Consider the following 16,820-nt stretch of genomic DNA (forward strand, 5'->3'; position numbering starts at 1 on the left):
GTGTCTATCAATCAAAACCTTGAGTTGGTGATCATTTCCTTTACTCTCGTGAACTCTGTGCGTGAATTGAAGGAGGAGGAGGGGGGGGGGTGGTATTACCAGGAGAAATTAGATGGTGGTCACTCTTAGGGATCAAAGGGTTAACTGCCAGTTAATAAGTGTTTCAAAAGAGGAATATTTTTGGAATGTTTTCAAATATTAGAATAAAGCCATTAGTTAAGAATTACAATTAGCCAAATTTTGTGTAGAGTCGTCACTGTGACCGGAGGCAAAGATGGGAATATCCGCACTGCGCAAGTTATGATACATAAATTTGTTACCGTGTTACCTTGGATATAAAACCACTTCCCTTCCCAATCCTACCTTCTCTAGCCAGCGGACTTGTTGGAGCCAGGGTAGCTTGTCTTTCACCAATGAAAGTATCTCTATTCCCAGTAAGAGTTATCTAAGAGTGATCTAAGTTACCGGAGCGACATGGGCTCGATTACCGACCACTGCGCGGGAAAAGAGCCCGCGTCCCACCCTTATCTTCTTAAGAACACGATTGGACTCGAGACTGTGGCGGAAATCGAGCTTGCAGCAGCGTTTTATTACTTATGCTTTAGAGTACCTTAATAAATCGTATTAGCGGCCGGGAGGCTTATCTAATTTTGCTACTCAGAGGGAGGGTGCTTATTCGTAACAGGGCGCTTACTTATTTTTTGAGAAACGGCAGAATGAGCGAAAAGAAGCTTTGATGTGTATTTGAAAAGTATTAAGTTGACTGGTGAACGGACTTATTGTTCCTTCCTGGCTACAACGACTAGTCAACCAATTGCCTAAAAAAGACGAGATTATTCGTTTGAAGAAACTGAGCACTCACATGGACATAATAACTGAGAGATTGAGACAAAGACCTCTTATTTTTTTAATGATGCTTTGAGCGCTTTTAACTGACAAAACGTGAAACAGGGAAACGTAAACAGGTTTTCGTGACTATCCAACGGAATTTTCAAGGAACGGCGCCAAGTTCGGCGTTTCGGTCAGATAATTTCTATCACTGAAGAAGAGCAGATGTCATTGGCAGTCAATTTTATTGGTAAAATTACTCCAATAAGATATAGGCATCCTCATTGTTAGCCTTATATAATACTAAATATCTCATTTGGCATCATAAGGCATGCTGGACAATGATGGTTCAAGCTATGCTGAACAAAGTGACATTTTCCGTCAACATAAAATCCGCATAATAGGTTTTGATAATAGTAACTCTAGCGATATAAAAACAATGTCTTTCCGTATAAATATTATCTGCTTCTGTGCACCAGTTTCTGGTGTTCGGATTCTTTTATCGTTGGTGTCTGTTATTCTTCATTTTTTCTCCATCGAGGAATCTGAAATAATTTCTTATTTTTGATATAGGAAATGAAGGCTCTAGAAAACCATGCTCTTTTTATCCCCGTCATCAGAAAGCATAACAATAAGTTAATCCTTACCAAGTTCTGAGATTACAAACACTAATCTAACGTTCAAATATAAGAATGCCTTGCATTAGTTACCAAGATATGAGAAAAGGAGGAGAAATCTTGGCTTTGTTATGCCAAGAGGCTGACCGTGGCTTGCTATGCAAGATTCATCCGTAATCGAATTTCAGTACATCTGAAGAAAGTTTTCGATAGCTTAGGTTAACGTTAACCTTAACCCTAAGCAAAATCTCAAAACGGAGCTATGATTTTAAGTTACCTTTTCATTGATTTAGATTGAAGTGGTCACATGGTTTCTGGAGGATTTACCAAAGTTACAAAATTATCAAGTCAATTCTCCTAGATGAATTAGTGATGTTCTTTTTTTTTTTGGCAAAATGCACATTACTGAAGTTGTCAATTCGCACGTTTGCGATGAATGAATGCGTCAGACTTAATGATTCTGTTATAGTATCTCTTTGTAGAGCTCTGAGATGATGGTAAAAAAGATATAAGAGGTATATTTGATCCAAATATTCTTTCAAAATGATTATAGTGCGATTACAAAATGGCTGTTAATAGTTGTTAAAATGATTACCATATCATAATGTTACTAGTTACGTCAGATCATTGTCATGCACTGCTCTTGGAACAATGGCGGCCATACATCTTTTTGTAACTGCAAGGCAGGTTATGGTGAGCAATCTCGATGTGGATAGCCAGCTGTGTAATGGGTTAACGCTTAACGCCTAGCTGCCATGTCAAAAGTACAGCTGTATATAATTCTGAGCCCAATCTCAAAATTCATAACATTTTGTCTGCCATCCCAAATCCCCAGATTAATTCTGGTGTTCTCTTAGTAGCCGCACAATTTCTGTCAGCAATAGGTAGTTGTTGATCTTTCCATGTCCATTAGAGACGACGAGCTCACTGTGCTGCTCATAGTTCTTGATCTTGATGACATGAGCTCCCTATCCTAAAAGATTGACACACAGTAGTGTATGAAAGATGTAACTGAAAAGCAGCCTACTTTATTCGAATCAAAGTGTTTGAGGTCTTAATTGTTCTAATTGCGACCAATACCACGATAAACAGTGATACTGTAATCCAGTGACTTGCATGTGTTCAAGTTGTGCGTTACCATAGCTGGCTTTCTCGGTGCCTTTCTGTGCAAGTGCGCAGTGACACTGGAACAGAACACTATGATAACTTACAGATCCATAACATGTTTGTCTCTTCTCAGTACATTTACGGGGCGTTCTGGAAGCTAGAATGATGGAAGGTAAGAAACATCATTTTATTACGTGGTCCAACCACAGTGCGCTGAGTCCAAACAGACATCGTTCAAACAAAGAGCACATATTGTAATGCCCTCTAAGTCAGATGACTGGCTTATCTCTCATCCACGAAAACAAACAAAATGGCCTTTGGAGAACTGACCTAACATTGGGGAAGACCGATCAGTTTTGAAGTTTCGATGTAAAATGGAAATTAAAACCCCACGTGTCTAGCCTGCAATGTGAGCGTCCTGGTCTAGGATTTTTAAAATGGAAGAAAGTTGGAGAGAGAGAAATTTCAGGCGAAGGGGTAGACGACGTTCCCTTGAACCTGATTTCATTATCCTTACCTCAGACTCTTCCCGAAGCTGTTTGATAGTCTGATCTTTGATAAAGTTTTCTGACTCAAGCTCTTTTACTCGAATTTTCCACTTTTCAAGTTCTTTCTCCTACATATGAATAAAACAAAATTTCCAACAATCTCATAAAGTATCATGTAGCATTCGTTATATACTTAAAATTAAAAGTCTACCAATTGATTAGGTTCAAGTAACATGACCGACTTACCATGTTTGATAGACGGGTGTTGAGGTGAGAGATGTCAACGTCTTTTAGTCTATTAGATTCTTCGCTACTTTTTAGGGATTTGCGAACATCCGTCATTTCTTTTGCCTGAAACGCAAAGATGAATCATTGCAAATGTTATAATTTCTCTCCAGTCTTTTGCGAGTTTGTCTGCCGGAGCTAAATATTTCCCTTAGATTTCGACCAACTTATAAAGGTTTCGTTATTTTTTCGTGTGCTTCCTTAAGATATTCTCTTTTAGCTCTAAATCTTGTGTACAGGTTTTCTTTCATTTTTGAATTACAAGAAAATAAAGCTCACTTAAAGTTGTCTCTGAGAAGCTGTTGTGTTACTATGGTAACCTAACATGTCACAAATTGATCACAACATATTGTGAAAATAATTGAGCATATTGGATACCAATTGTAGGGCAAAACACGAAAAAAAGTTTCGCTGTATCTATATGCAAAAGAACTAATGATGAAAAAATTAACGAAACTATCTTAAGCTGCCTTGAACAAGCTCCTTACCTTTTCTGACGGTGACACTTTTTACTTTTTAAGTGAATATATTTACTAAGAAGGCTTGATATTGTGACGTAATTGTAAGCAGTTAATCCAGGATTAATATTTATTGGATTTAGCCGGTGAAATTTGGAAACGGAGAGATTTATTCATCCCTCATTTGACTTTAATACATGGCAAGTCAACATCCTATCCTGGAGTACAAGCTGCACGGTAGCACTCATGACTAAGGCGGGTTACTAAGGATTATTAAGAATGTTTTTTCAGTATCCAACTTACTAGGTTCTCGTCAAAATTTTTCTTGAGAAAGTTCAAAGCTTCCATGTACGAATCATGAAACAGCGTTTTCACAAGCTCGTCGCTACTGCATGGCGCTTCTGAAACGTTTCTGTTACATGATTCCGCAGACTGTATTTCCACTTCGCTCGAGAGTCGCCTAGATCTGCTTAATTTAGCCAAAGGAATCGGCTCCAGGACCGCTCGAGGTGATGGTTGAGGGGCTCGCTCGAGCGGTGAAAAGCTTGCACTTGTTCGTCTACAAAGTCCGTTGGGAACGGATTTTGTTGTCAGTTTGCTTTGAAACTCTTCAGCTTTTTGATGGTTTATGAGATCATAAGCGTCCAAGTCTCTGCCTTTACTGTCGTCCATGTCCACGAAGCGCGGATCGTGTGAGCTGTTTTGACGTTCCAAACGTTTTTTTCCATAGTCAGCAAGCACAGCCTAAAAAGATGAGTTTGAAACAAAAGATCCTTGGTACAGGGAACATCTCAGGAAAGAAAGCCAGCTACTTACAGACTTATTAACCCGTTCCACTGTTTTGTGAAAAAGCAAGCTAAAATGTGATAGCATGCGGCTGAATAATATGATCATGTAATAAATCTTCTCGCTCGCACGCGATTGGTTTAACCGCCTTTCGTGACCCAATATGCCCCAGCTAAATCTGCGAATACCTGGTGGTAATTTCCGAGTGATATTCTTCAATTTACAAATGTTGCGAAGCCACTAACCTGTGCCTCAGGGTAATCCCGGATGGCAGACAGCACATCTTCCTTTGCAAGAACAAAACATTCCACATATCCTACTGTCCTAACATCGGCTGTTCGTCTACGAATACAAAATATTCTCACTAGTTCAGCGTCAGGAAAGAATAAACCGGTGGAGTACATACTTCCAAGTCAATAGGTGCTATACGCTTAGTACTGCTGGCTGTAGAACAATTAAGTAGTGAACTTCTCTACTCTGGTGTTATCTTTTTTTCGTTTTGCATGGAACAAGACAAGTCTTCAGTGGACCGCACAGTTAACAGCCCTAAATATTCTGAGGTTAACTTTCTCTTTTATATCTATTCTTGATGTCCTCCCCCGTCCCCGCTTTGTCAGCCCAGACCCCAGTTGTCCCCCATTGAGATCGTAGTCTACTATCGTTATGTCCTACTGTAGTTAATTTACATATAGAAGTAAACTATACTCAAGACTCCTTTATTATTGAAACCGGTAGACACTGGCTTTTAGGACAGAGAGACTGCAATCAATCGTACGTTTATTACATGGAATGCTCACCTATTTTGGCCTTCGCTCAAGCTGAGAATTCCAATCTCACCAAAGAAGTCCCCTCCAGATAAGACTTTAAGGACTTGGCCTTGATCCCTGTTAATATATGCATTAAAATTACTAGATCATTAGAATGAAACCTTTTGCCGTTAAGTCTCCGCCTCAGGACAGTGACAACTTCCATAGGGAGGCATCTCCTGTTGGCATACATCAACTCATGACCGCAACCACAAATGAACACCCCACTAATTTAACCTGCTTCAGCAAAAACTCTCATTTATCAAAGAGGACACTTTCTCTGATTTCGGAATGCATACCTGTAATAGGTTTAACTTTGTTCTCTATGACTCTTACCCTATCACCTCGATCTTTCCATCGATTATGACGTACATCTCTCGTGCGACCTCGCCTTTCCTGCAAACGAGGTCTCCAGGGGTGAATATTCGCAACTTCATTTGAAGGACAAGGAGATGGAGAAATTCTGGCTGGCACTTTTGCAAGAACGTCACCTAACAAATACAATTAGGAAACAAAAAACCAAAAAACATCTGCATACAATTTTCTCTTAAAAATTCATGCATGAGATAAGCACATATTATAACTCAAATGTCAATGATAATGTGACCGCGGAATAGATCCTCAAAGGAAAACTACGCAGACCTAAAGTCTAACTCTCAGAGTACAAAACAGACCTGGCAAGGAATATGGTATTGAGGGAGGGGAAGGGGAGCGCCGAGAGATTATAATCTCTTGGGGGCCACGGTTTCAGGCCTCTTCGATTTTTGAAATTGCCTAAAAGCGGTTTACAAATAAAATCAGTGAGGATTGTCTCATAGAACGCTATGTTACGATGACGAGCCAGCGGACGGCAAATTTCTAAGGTTTTCACATGATGTTAATCTCGTTATCTTTAGCCCCAAAATAATTCATCTCCAACTTATCGTACCTTTCGAAGCGTTTCAAGATTAACGTGAAGAGCAATCTCAGTCTTCAGTTTACTTGGTAGTAACGTCAGAGAATTAAGGTCTCCTCCACCGGTACTCATTCTACCTCTAAAACAGAACATGATGATTTTCAACTTGTTCGACGGCTCAACCAAACTGGAATATGACTTGAACCGTTAAGCATGTTTTCCAAATTCAGTATGATGGTGGAGTGTTCAATGAAATTAAAACATCGTTAATAATAAATTTATAATCAGTGGCTAGTGATGAAGAGTGTTTATGATTAGAGCGCTTTTCTATTGAGTGTCGTAAAACCAAAGTAAACGCAACAGCCAATCAAAGCGAGGAAAATATAAGGAGGAGCCAATGAGAAATCGAAATAAAAACAAGCAAACTGCCTGAAGCGCGGGAAACGCGTGTGACCAATTCGATCTGAATCTGATTTGTTGAAAAAGTGACGCGAGTTTTCTGGACCAATCATAATTAGCGACTTATTATCTTACCTAGCCCATGAGTAGTCATACCACATCACCACTCTCCTCTGCAAGTCTTTAGGCACGTTGTGTTTCTTCATGTACTGTTTGGTATTTTCCTGCAAAAATCCAGATAATTAACGTTCGTAAAACGAGACTGATGCAGGACGAAAGCAAAAGATTTCAGATTTAAACTTTACAAAGGCGAACTAAGGAAGGAGAAATCTTACTCTTTGCTTTTCGAAATCCATTCTCACCGCATTTCTATTCACAATAATGCTTCCTGCATTACCTGATCGAGATAAAGCACATTATGACTAAATGTTAATTCAGCATTCTAGGTTTGAATACCATGCTATGCACAGTAAGTAAAAGGTTTCCTCGAAACTTTCCGCGTCCACTTACATCCACGTTTATTTTGGCTGTTGCAGAGAACCTACAATTACACAACATGCCCTCTATGGTCTGTAATATAAATATGGATTGTCTCCAATCCAAAACAAGGTCGGTGACCTTCAGACGATTTTAGGCACGAAAGATGGTTTGAGAGCTGAAGATCATTTAAAGATGCCTTAATCCACCAGATAGGTATTGATTACTTAATAATATATAAAACTGAATTACCTACGATGGTCGCAAACATGAAAACACCAGTCAAGTAGCACGCGATTGTGTAAACATATCTGAAAATTGAGAAAAAATGTCAATTCAGTGACATTCTGAAATGTTCTCAGCACCGCCATGCATCAATAAGATTACGGATAGTGGCTTCTTCAAACCGCTCAGATTGGCGCGAAGGATTACACTGGGAAAAAGGACAGCCCATAGTCTGAGTATCAAATTCATTTCGAGGCTCCCTCCTTTCTACCTTCACGGGGAGGAGGCAAAGGATAGAGATCTGGGAACCAAGTAGTGCTCAGCATTTAAATATACTTAATCTCAAGTCACACGGAATCGGCTGAAAAAGATCTTCTGTTTCTATTGTACTTTCTTTTCTCTTTTTTTTATTTCAAAAGACTTTGAGCGCTTTTGTAGATTTCAAGAAACAGTCAGTGGCCACCACGTTTTGGCAAAACAGAGGAATCTCAAATTGGAGGGAAAATCCTTTGAAAACTGCAAACTACTCTGACGACATTAAAATTCGCCTAACACGCCAGATCACGTACAAGTGAGGCTTTTACCTCGCCAAACTGGCCAAAGGTTCGAGATGTTTCCCAAACACTTCACAAATGTACTTCAAAATTCACGTAATTGTTGCAAATGTCGTCTTCTCTTTTGGCTAACAGCGAAGTAAATGTTATATGAACTTTAGCCCACAGAGCAGGCGTAATTTGGGCGAGCGAGTGCTCAGTATTAGTTAGCGAAAATTGTGGCCGCCATCTCTGATTTTAATGACAGCGGCAAGCAGGGGAGAGAAACAAATTTGTATCAAGGGGGTGAGCGCCTTTCTCCGCCCCCTCCCCTCATCGCTGCCTTTATCTTCAATAAACATGGCCGGTTGAATAGCTTCAAGCTTCTTGACGTTAACTCGCCCTAAGAAGACGCCTACACTGCAGGCTATATGAATTTTAGTTCAATAATCGTAAAGTGTCATTACAGCTTTCCAGCGTTATTAACAGAACTTTTTGACAAAGCTGAAGGGCTTGTAATTTATTTAAGCCGAGTCATAAGATTGATTTGATCTGTTTGGGTGACAAACTTCTCCAGCTTTCACCAACATTTTTTCTCAAAAGCCAGCTTTAGAAAAGATCGCTGTCATCTTCATTATTAAAAGCCGGCTTATCGCTCGTAAAATTATTTTCAAATTCAACTGCGTTGACAAGTTTGAGGCATTGACAAAAACATCACTTCATGTCATTTTGTTCAGTTCTGGGTGGCATCGCTTGAAAAAAGATAAACAAAACGAGTGTACAGAACCACAAAGTTTTAATTATTGATTTAGAATTAAATACCCGCTTTTAAAAGCAACGAGTTGCTCTCAAACAATCTAATGCTCTACAAAAAGTTTCACGTCTTGTTATACTGTCTTTCGTTGGGTCTTCTGGCGACGAAAAGCTAACATTTCTCCAGCAGCCTCTCTCTCTTGTCGTTCACTCTCGTTTGTTGGCCATGGATACAGGCCATGTAAATTGAAATTTGTTACGACTACTTTGTGACACCTGCTCGTAATGTATATTAAATACCATTGTTATAAATTAAAAGGAAGCCTAAAAAGTGCTTTTTTTCTTTTTTCAAAACGGCGAAAGGAAATTGACTGCCGGGTTCCTAACAATCTGCCTGCAAACCGAAAATCCTTAAACAAACATTGGATAAGTTTATAGAAACAGAAATGGGGACTAAAATTCGTGTCTTTTTTGGCCCTGTTAATTCAAAATTTGATGAAAGTCAACGAGATTCGATGCCTGAGTTGATGTGCATCTCTTTCGGCAGTATACAAACGTCACACCTTGTTTTCATGTTAAAAGAATAATCGTGATTCTTAATTTAAAAGTTACTTCTGCGCGTAGGTGAGGAAATCCCAAGAACCAAACATATTTTTTCTATTAATGTTGCAAACGTATTGAAGATTTTAATTCATTGTCAGTTGAAAAAATGGAAGGTAAAAAAGGCATTGCTGCGTATTGTCAAAGGGCCTCATAATGTCCATGACTGACGCTGAAGGAAGAAAACCAGATCAATATTTATGTTTGCAAATTAACCCTGAACAATCATTAGAGTAAAATAAACCTTTGTTAAGCTACGGAGGGTAAACTCGATTTATTCCTTTTGATAAATTATTTTTCTTGTCCTTGGTGACAATTTTGCTCCACGTTTGAAAGCGAAAATGATTATTGCTAACTTGCACTTGATGAAGTGTTGTTCCAGGCTGAGCTCAAACAGGACGCGCGTTTTTTAGTGCAAACGAGAAGCAGGTGGAAACTAACGCGGGGCGAAAACATTTTCTCGTAAGAGTTAACGCAGTAAGGAAAAAGCTCAGCAGGGCTTCGTCTAATGCAAAAGAACTTGGATAGATAAACGAATTTATTTATGCGCTTTCGTGCAATGAAAAAAAAAACCAAAAGAAGAGAACTTACATACGGAGGTTTTCTAAGTTAGGGTTGATAATGAGATTGACTCAAGTTGCGATGAAGAGGCTCACACAAGTTCTCTTGACTTACGTAAAACTTGCATTCATAAAACTTTCAATTTTGTCGCCCTTGTATACCTATTCCTACGCTGTCTTAAAATATCACCCTAATACTTTCTTATTTTTTTTTCAGACACCTGCTATTTCTCTTTGGTGCAGGGCAGCAAAAGAAATAAAAGCTTAGCCGTCGTCGCATTTTGATTGGTAGCGTGGGCGCTATAGCGCAGGAGTCTAATGTACATCTTCAACTGAACTCAAACCTAAGTCTTAAAAGCTGACCGCAACATGTGTACAATTCCCTACGGGTCTTTAGTCAATCTATTTTGGAGCATTAATGTTAATCAAGAATATTAAAATTATGCAAAATCTTGTACAGAATTTTAAATTCTTACAAGAGAGAAAGGTATTGAAAAAAACTGTTAAACGAAAACGCTTTTTGTTTTTGTCATTCGCCCGCTACAACTTCTTTAAAATACCGCCTTTTTTTCGGAAAATGTCCAACACATTTAAGGTTGAGCTGTAAAATTTACTTTACATACTTATTATACAGTGGAGCACCTGGTTCTCACCGGAGAAAAACAAACAAACAAAGAGTCAGACGACAAGACTTGCTATAATCTCTGCATTTAAACAGAACTATATGAGTTACACAGTTTAAAATTACCTGAAATAGAAACACAAATCACTTACTCGAGATTTGTAGTCGGCTGCGGCAAATCTCCTATCGCAGTTAGAGTTAATGTCGACCAGTAAAATGACTGTAGATATTGCTGATACAAGGAACCATTGCCTTGATAAACCCACTCATTTGTCCCAAATCCCTCCGCTCTGGAAATCATGAAATAGAACGCAGCGTTCCAATGAATAAGAAGGAACATGAGATGCATGAGAAAGAACACGCGTAAGAAAGTAGGATAATTTGCTTGTGACTCCATAACAGCTTTGATACGAAAACTCTTATATCCTTTGACAATGCGGTTGATTCTTAGAAGCGGAAGAGGTCCTAATGTTGCATATAAAATATCAGTTGGAATCAACGACACCACATCGGCAATGAACTCCACAGAGCGAATGTACCGCATATACACTCGTTTTGTATCTATGACTAGAATGCCTTCCTCTAGGAAACCTGTTCTTGCAGCAATAACGACGTCCAAAACGTAAATTGCATCGCAAAAATAATCAAAGAGATACCACACTATCTTTAAAAAACCGCTCTGAGCGGCAGGAAAAGCGATCCTGGTAATCAAGGCCCATAAATTGTACCGAATTGCAAACACAAGAACATAAAACCAGACGCAAATGTGTAGCCCATCCGGGTCAAAAATAAAATTCTTGTCTTTCCAATGAACTGCTTGGTCATATTCGTAAACAGAACCACTAGCTAACTCGCTATCAAGCTCTTTTTCGATTTCTATAGAAAGCCGTGGTCGTCGAGGTTCTTGTGCAGAGGTTGCGTTTGACAAAACGCCAGGCGAAGAAGAGCTTTTCTTGGAAATTCGCTTTCTTTTTCTGTTTGGTGGAGTTATCTTTCGATTATCCCGTGTGCTAAATTTCTGAAGGAATGGGTCCATGGTGGCTGGCGACTTCACAGTCGCCGAACGCTTTCGAGAGCGAGAAGGCTTCACAGAGTTCTTTACCAAGACAACATTTCTAATTTGTTTTGAGACAGTTCTCCATTTTGCCAAAGATTCTATGCTATCACTAGAATTGTCTCTTTCATGTTTTCTGTTACCCTCTGTGCGTGTACTTGTGTGACTGCTTTGATGCTTTGAGCGGCTCTGTCTGACAGCAGTTTCGTCGTCTTCAGAGTCCTCCTTATTCTCGAACCTCACGGCTTTTTCCATGATAGCGGCCTCATTTGACTCGTCTTTTTGGCTGCATTGTATATTTGTCAGTCCGGTCGCTCTTGAGTGGGAGTTTTCTAAACAAATTGTTGCGTAAATATCAGCTTTTAGATAATAACAAAACTCGAGAGGACACCACGCGTTCGTCAAATCAATTAATGGTCGAACAATGGATCTCATGAGAAAAATCAACTCAAAGTTAACAGAGTGAACCGACTTCTTTCATTTTACCGCAAAATTACGGTTTTGCTAATTGCGTTGTAAGCATTATGGTTTCACATTTTCATTTAACACTTGTTCAAACAATAACTTAGAGGAACTGTCAAAGGATGCAGTTATTATTCGTACTTCGTGTTCTATCGATATCCTGAGTCTCAAGAGACCAATCCAGTTTTTTTCTTTCTTTTCCCGGATGTATTGTGTTATTGGTATCTGAGCCACTCTTGGTTTTAAGTGAGTTGTGTATGTGGCTCATGTATCTCCGTTGTCAAATCGCATTCTTTTAAACCAATTACATCATGATTAATCAGCGGCAAATCGAGGTAGAGATCGAACATGAAGTTGGAACAAGTTTTACGTGTTTCCGGTCTTCGCCGTGTAACTTCTACCGTAGAATGACTCAATTATACCGTGACAATTGTACTAAGATGACAATACAGTTGGACAAATGAAATCGAGACCAAAAGTGCCCTGTAATATTTAGCGCAAACTCGGAGATTAACACCTCGTAATCTAACTAATGAAAAGTGACTAATATCAGTGCTTTGTTCTTCACGCGCTGTCAGAATTCCAACTATCAGTAACCAAAACTTCATGGCAACAAACTCCACAAGAAAAAGTCCGTGAAGGTACACGAAGCATAGCAAAAAAAAATTGTCTCGTCAAAATTTTGAATGATTCCTCCCGAACTTAAAGTACTGGTACCTCAAATTATGGAAGAGAGAAGCGTCAGGGGAATGAAAACATTGTTTACGCCGGACAGGGATATAATTGTGAATTGTGTCTTATTCCCTCGTCGTTAGTGGGTCAATCAGTTTCCGAGTTTAACAAAATTGTTCCCATTTTCATATCACTTCCAAGCATCTTTAAAGGGAGAATAAATTAAAAAATGAATAGAGAGAAATAAATGAACAAATAAATGAGTGAATTCAAATAACTACGGAGGACTTTTTTCTTTGTCTCAGTGACACGGTGATTGACATTTTTCAGAACAAATTCAATTTCCAAGTCAGAGGAGAAAAAAGCTGCTTTGAAATTCAAATTTGGTTGAAGTTGTGGTGATTCTATTCATCTTTCAGGCAAACAAATTCGCAGCGTTTGCGTGACATCAAAAAAGATGACAGGCGGTTTTTGCCATTTAATTTCAAATACAAGCGTGTGAAATTATTGGAAGAAAACAAACTTGATTATTTCGAAGGACTGAGATAATGTAAACATTTTCCATTTTTACTTAAGACAGATTTATTCAACAGTTTGGAGAAGCGTAAGTATAAACTCAGTGTGAACTGTTCCACATCAAAACTGTTTGATCCCTCAACGAATCTTAAGTTACTAACGAGAAAAAATTGATTGTGCATTGAGGACGGCTGTCAATGCTAATTTATTCTTTGAAAATATATTAGTGCATTCACTGTGTGGTAGTTTTAATGATAACGATGAATATAAAGTATTTCATCCGCTTATTAGCAGATGTATTTCGAGTGATACAAAAATACAGACTGGATTTGGTTTTGTTTGTGATCTTAAAGGTTTCAATTTGATGAAAAAGAAATGTTTAGTTGTAAGATAACAATTACATAAATATCTTCCGCTCTTCTCGTCACGTTCCATCCGCCAAAGCTACCAGCGATCGTTGAATAACATTAAAAATACAAGAACGGTAGGCTAAGATAATTTATATATATGAATGGTAATGAAAAAGGTTTACTCGCTTTTTAAAAATAATCCCCCTCGATTGATGGATACAGAGCTAAAAAGAGAAACTTTTCAGACGCATTTTTCCAAGGATTTTCAAAATCTATAAATGACAAGTTATATTTATGTAGTGGGCACAACAAACGAAACATTACGAAAAAAAACAAACCCTTGCTCTTTTCAATTTCAATTTCGTTCACGAGTCAATTCATATATTGCAAAATACATAGAAAAAAATGCGTTGTAATAACATAAGACGCCTACAATGATAGAACAAGACAATTTTTGCGAACGCATCAAATGAAAAAGGCTTTCTTGAGAATTTCTGACGTTTTTGTAGCTTCCTACAGCGGAAAACATTCAAATTATAATTAGTGATAATTCTTGTCCGAATCGTGCAAATGGTCAGAGCCCAAATTTTCAATTTCAATTTCGTTCACGAGTCAATTCATATATTGCGAAATACATAGAAACAAATGCGTTGTAATAATATAAGAGGCCTACAATCATAGAACAAGACAATTTTTGCGAACGCATCAAATGAAAAAGGCTTTCTTGAGAATTTCTGACGTTTTTGTAGCTTCCTACAGCGGAAAACATTCAAAATTATAATTAGTGATAATTCTTGTCTGAATCGTGCAAATGGTCAGAGTCCAAATTTAAAGGCAGAAATTATTAAGATTAAAAGTTCTAGCAGAGCTCGTAGAAAACAGTGAGAAGAGTGAGTTTCACATTCTGTCAAGAACACAACCACAGACTAGTGACCTAATTATACTGGAAAAATTTAAGGACGGGTGCGAAATTTCCCTAAATATATATGCTGATACTTCAATAGCCGATGTTAAATCTCTGAATCTGAACAATTTCTAGACCCTTCACTGCAAAGGTCAAATATTAGTTTGTAAGCAAAATTTCACTCACCTCATGTCAATTTCCTTCCCGTTAGACACAGAAAGTGATCTGCGACCGACTTCATACGGGTATTAATTCACGGTGAATTGCTCAGATCAAGTTATTGATGACGTCACAGCTGGAAATAACTCACGTCCCGCCAAGTGACATACAAAACATGAAAATACTTCCATATATATTCCAACTCTAAAAGCTTTAGGAAATTTAATAAAAACAACAATAACGAAGAAATCCTGTCACGTTTTACACGTCGTGCAAAGAAACACACATTTCCTTGCGTACCTTTCGAAATTGAAGCAATTTCCATATATTATCAAGAGATGTGACAATCTACGTAAATATATAAGAGTGACTGTTCCAATTTTGAGAATGATTACCGTTTATTATAGATGTTTCATAGAACGTGCCTTCCGGACGCCTGAACTGTCTTCAAAGTACCATCAAAATCACATTACCTTGTCATAGTTATATTTCTGATATTATAACTTACATAAACCTTTCCTCAATTCAATTCAATTTTTTTCTTCCCTCGCCAAAGTGAGGTGATTTGTACATATTTCATTTATTTAAATTCATTATTTAGTTTACGCATATCAAGTGTCTTCTCTTCGCAAATAATGCAATTTGATGACGGAGCTAAAAAAACTTTTACGTCTTTCTCCACTAAAAGCAAGTGCACGTACATCTTCCAAAAATTGCTATCAACCACTTCGCGTGAATTCTAATTTCGCAACCGAGTTTTTGATAAAAAGATCGTTAAAACCCAGGCACTACTTGATCAAGACACTCGGCAGTACGTGCCTTCATTCTATCTCTTGAAGCTTGTTTGCTGATAAACTCGGATATTTTTAAACATCAATAATTGTCGGCTTTTTCTTTGAAATCGATATTTGTGTCCAATATTCCGCTCTATTCACAGCTATCTTAGCGCGAGGTGCATCCTTTTATCCGGTTTTGAATACCACTTGTTGGGAAAAAGCATAGCATGTACCAACTGTTGCCGGAAAGACAGATTCAATCTCCGACTTAACTAATTTGAAAGAACCCGCTTCAATGAATTTAAAAAGCCTTTATCAATAAAACTTTTTAAAGATACTATTACAGTTTTTTTTTTCTTATCACCATTTCTCCCACTCAGTGTTGACTTCATATGTAGGCCGTACGTCTAAAGCAAACGAAGCTGATTAAAAGACATTCAATACCTTCAACAAATATTTTATTCTCACAGTAATTTCTTTCCATTTTCAGTGAAGGCAAAAGGAACGGTATCGCACATCACATAGGAGCCTCATAATAATTTGATAACCAATAGCCCTTTTTATCCGATACACATCTTCACAACAAACAGAATGTACCATGTAACAAGCCACAAAAAAATAAAAAAAAATAAAGATACTTCACAGACAACGCACAAAATGGGAAGGATAAAAACAACCACTCCTCCTCTACAGTTGAAGATTCAAGACCGACGTGATTTTCAGCGAGATAAATATTACTGTTTAAGCTGGCTTGTTTTCTATTCAAAATTCAGATTTTGTATAGCGCTGATGTTTAGAAGGGATATTTTGATAAACATCAATACATGTAAAAGACCGCTCTACTGTTCCCTGCAGTGTGATTTGGCAGCTATGAAAAGAACATAGAAGGACACGATCATCACGTATTTCATTTGACACTTTATTTGTTCCCTTGGTTGATCAGTGTTTTTTTTCTGTAATTTTATCCCCTTTTCCCCTCAAACCCTTGAATCTTTTCGGCCCCCTCACAGTGGTTTGGTCAGGCAACCACGCCAATGACGAGGAGCCGAGGGCTCGAGATTGGGCGATCACTTAAAACCCGTCTCCCGCTCTTGATGGTTAGATAACCTCGTTATGGTTTGAGACGCTCAATCAATAGTCGCGATATTTCTCCCAACGAAGCCACCATGGTAAGGTAAAATGTCGTATTGGAGTCTTAATCCAACCATCTGATGGCTAAATAGAAACTGAACAGCTAATTGACATATCGTTCATTCCAACTAATAAAACGAAAATCCATGGCTAAAGTGTCTTACCCATATAATAGTGCCGAAAGTCAGCTCTTAGAAACGTATTATCGCTACGAAGACGGACTGGGAGAGCTCGAGATCCGAAGACTACCAAGTGATGTAAAAACAAAAAGGGTCGGAAAAATTAGACATCGGTACTTCGTTTTTAATATCCCATTCACCTTTTCCTTTATCGGGCGAGAGACCGCCTCATGATTTG

At 38.3% G+C, this 16,820-nt stretch overlaps 1 protein-coding gene across 5 annotated transcripts; it reads right to left on the minus strand.

Moving 5' to 3' along the window:
- Nucleotides 1-1,785: 1,785 nt before the first annotated feature.
- On the minus strand, nucleotides 1,786-14,707 carry LOC131799532 (cyclic nucleotide-gated channel alpha-3). 5 transcript variants are annotated; one of them, XM_059117241.2, is made up of 14 exons: nucleotides 12,097-12,226; nucleotides 10,592-11,825; nucleotides 7,399-7,457; nucleotides 7,005-7,066; nucleotides 6,805-6,893; nucleotides 6,304-6,409; nucleotides 5,712-5,866; nucleotides 5,367-5,453; nucleotides 4,815-4,911; nucleotides 4,087-4,527; nucleotides 3,287-3,391; nucleotides 3,070-3,168; nucleotides 2,657-2,709; nucleotides 1,786-2,418 (listed from the first exon to the last, which is right to left on the minus strand). In XM_059117241.2, exons 1-14 carry the CDS (start codon nucleotides 12,221-12,223, stop codon nucleotides 2,382-2,384), a joined length of 2,751 nt encoding a protein of 916 aa, XP_058973224.2. In that variant the 5' UTR covers nucleotides 12,224-12,226; the 3' UTR covers nucleotides 1,786-2,381. The 5 variants fall into 5 exon arrangements, with proteins under 5 accessions (XP_058973224.2, XP_058973223.2, XP_066018685.1 ...); XM_059117240.2 differs by lacking the exon at nucleotides 2,657-2,709; XM_066162588.1 differs by lacking the exon at nucleotides 12,097-12,226 and adding an exon at nucleotides 14,584-14,707 and having other exon boundaries at nucleotides 1,786-3,168.
- Between the last annotated feature and the right edge of the window lie 2,113 nt (nucleotides 14,708-16,820).

The sequence above is a fragment of the Pocillopora verrucosa genome, chromosome 2 (assembly GCF_036669915.1).
Source record: "Pocillopora verrucosa isolate sample1 chromosome 2, ASM3666991v2, whole genome shotgun sequence".
Lineage (NCBI taxonomy): Eukaryota > Metazoa > Cnidaria > Anthozoa > Scleractinia > Pocilloporidae > Pocillopora > Pocillopora verrucosa.

Excerpts from the sequence above, each read along its gene's own strand:
- LOC131799532 (XM_066162586.1), bottom strand. The coding sequence starts at position 12,223 with ATGAGCCACATACACAACTCACTTAAAACCAAGAGTGGCTCAGATACC. Across the intron at positions 7,458-10,591 it reads CAGCCGACTACAAATCTCGA|ATATGTTTACACAATCGCGT; the intron begins GTAAGTGATTTG and ends CTCAATTTTCAG. Across the intron at positions 3,392-4,086 it reads AAAATTTTGACGAGAACCTA|GCAAAAGAAATGACGGATGT; the intron begins GTAAGTTGGATA and ends TTTGCGTTTCAG.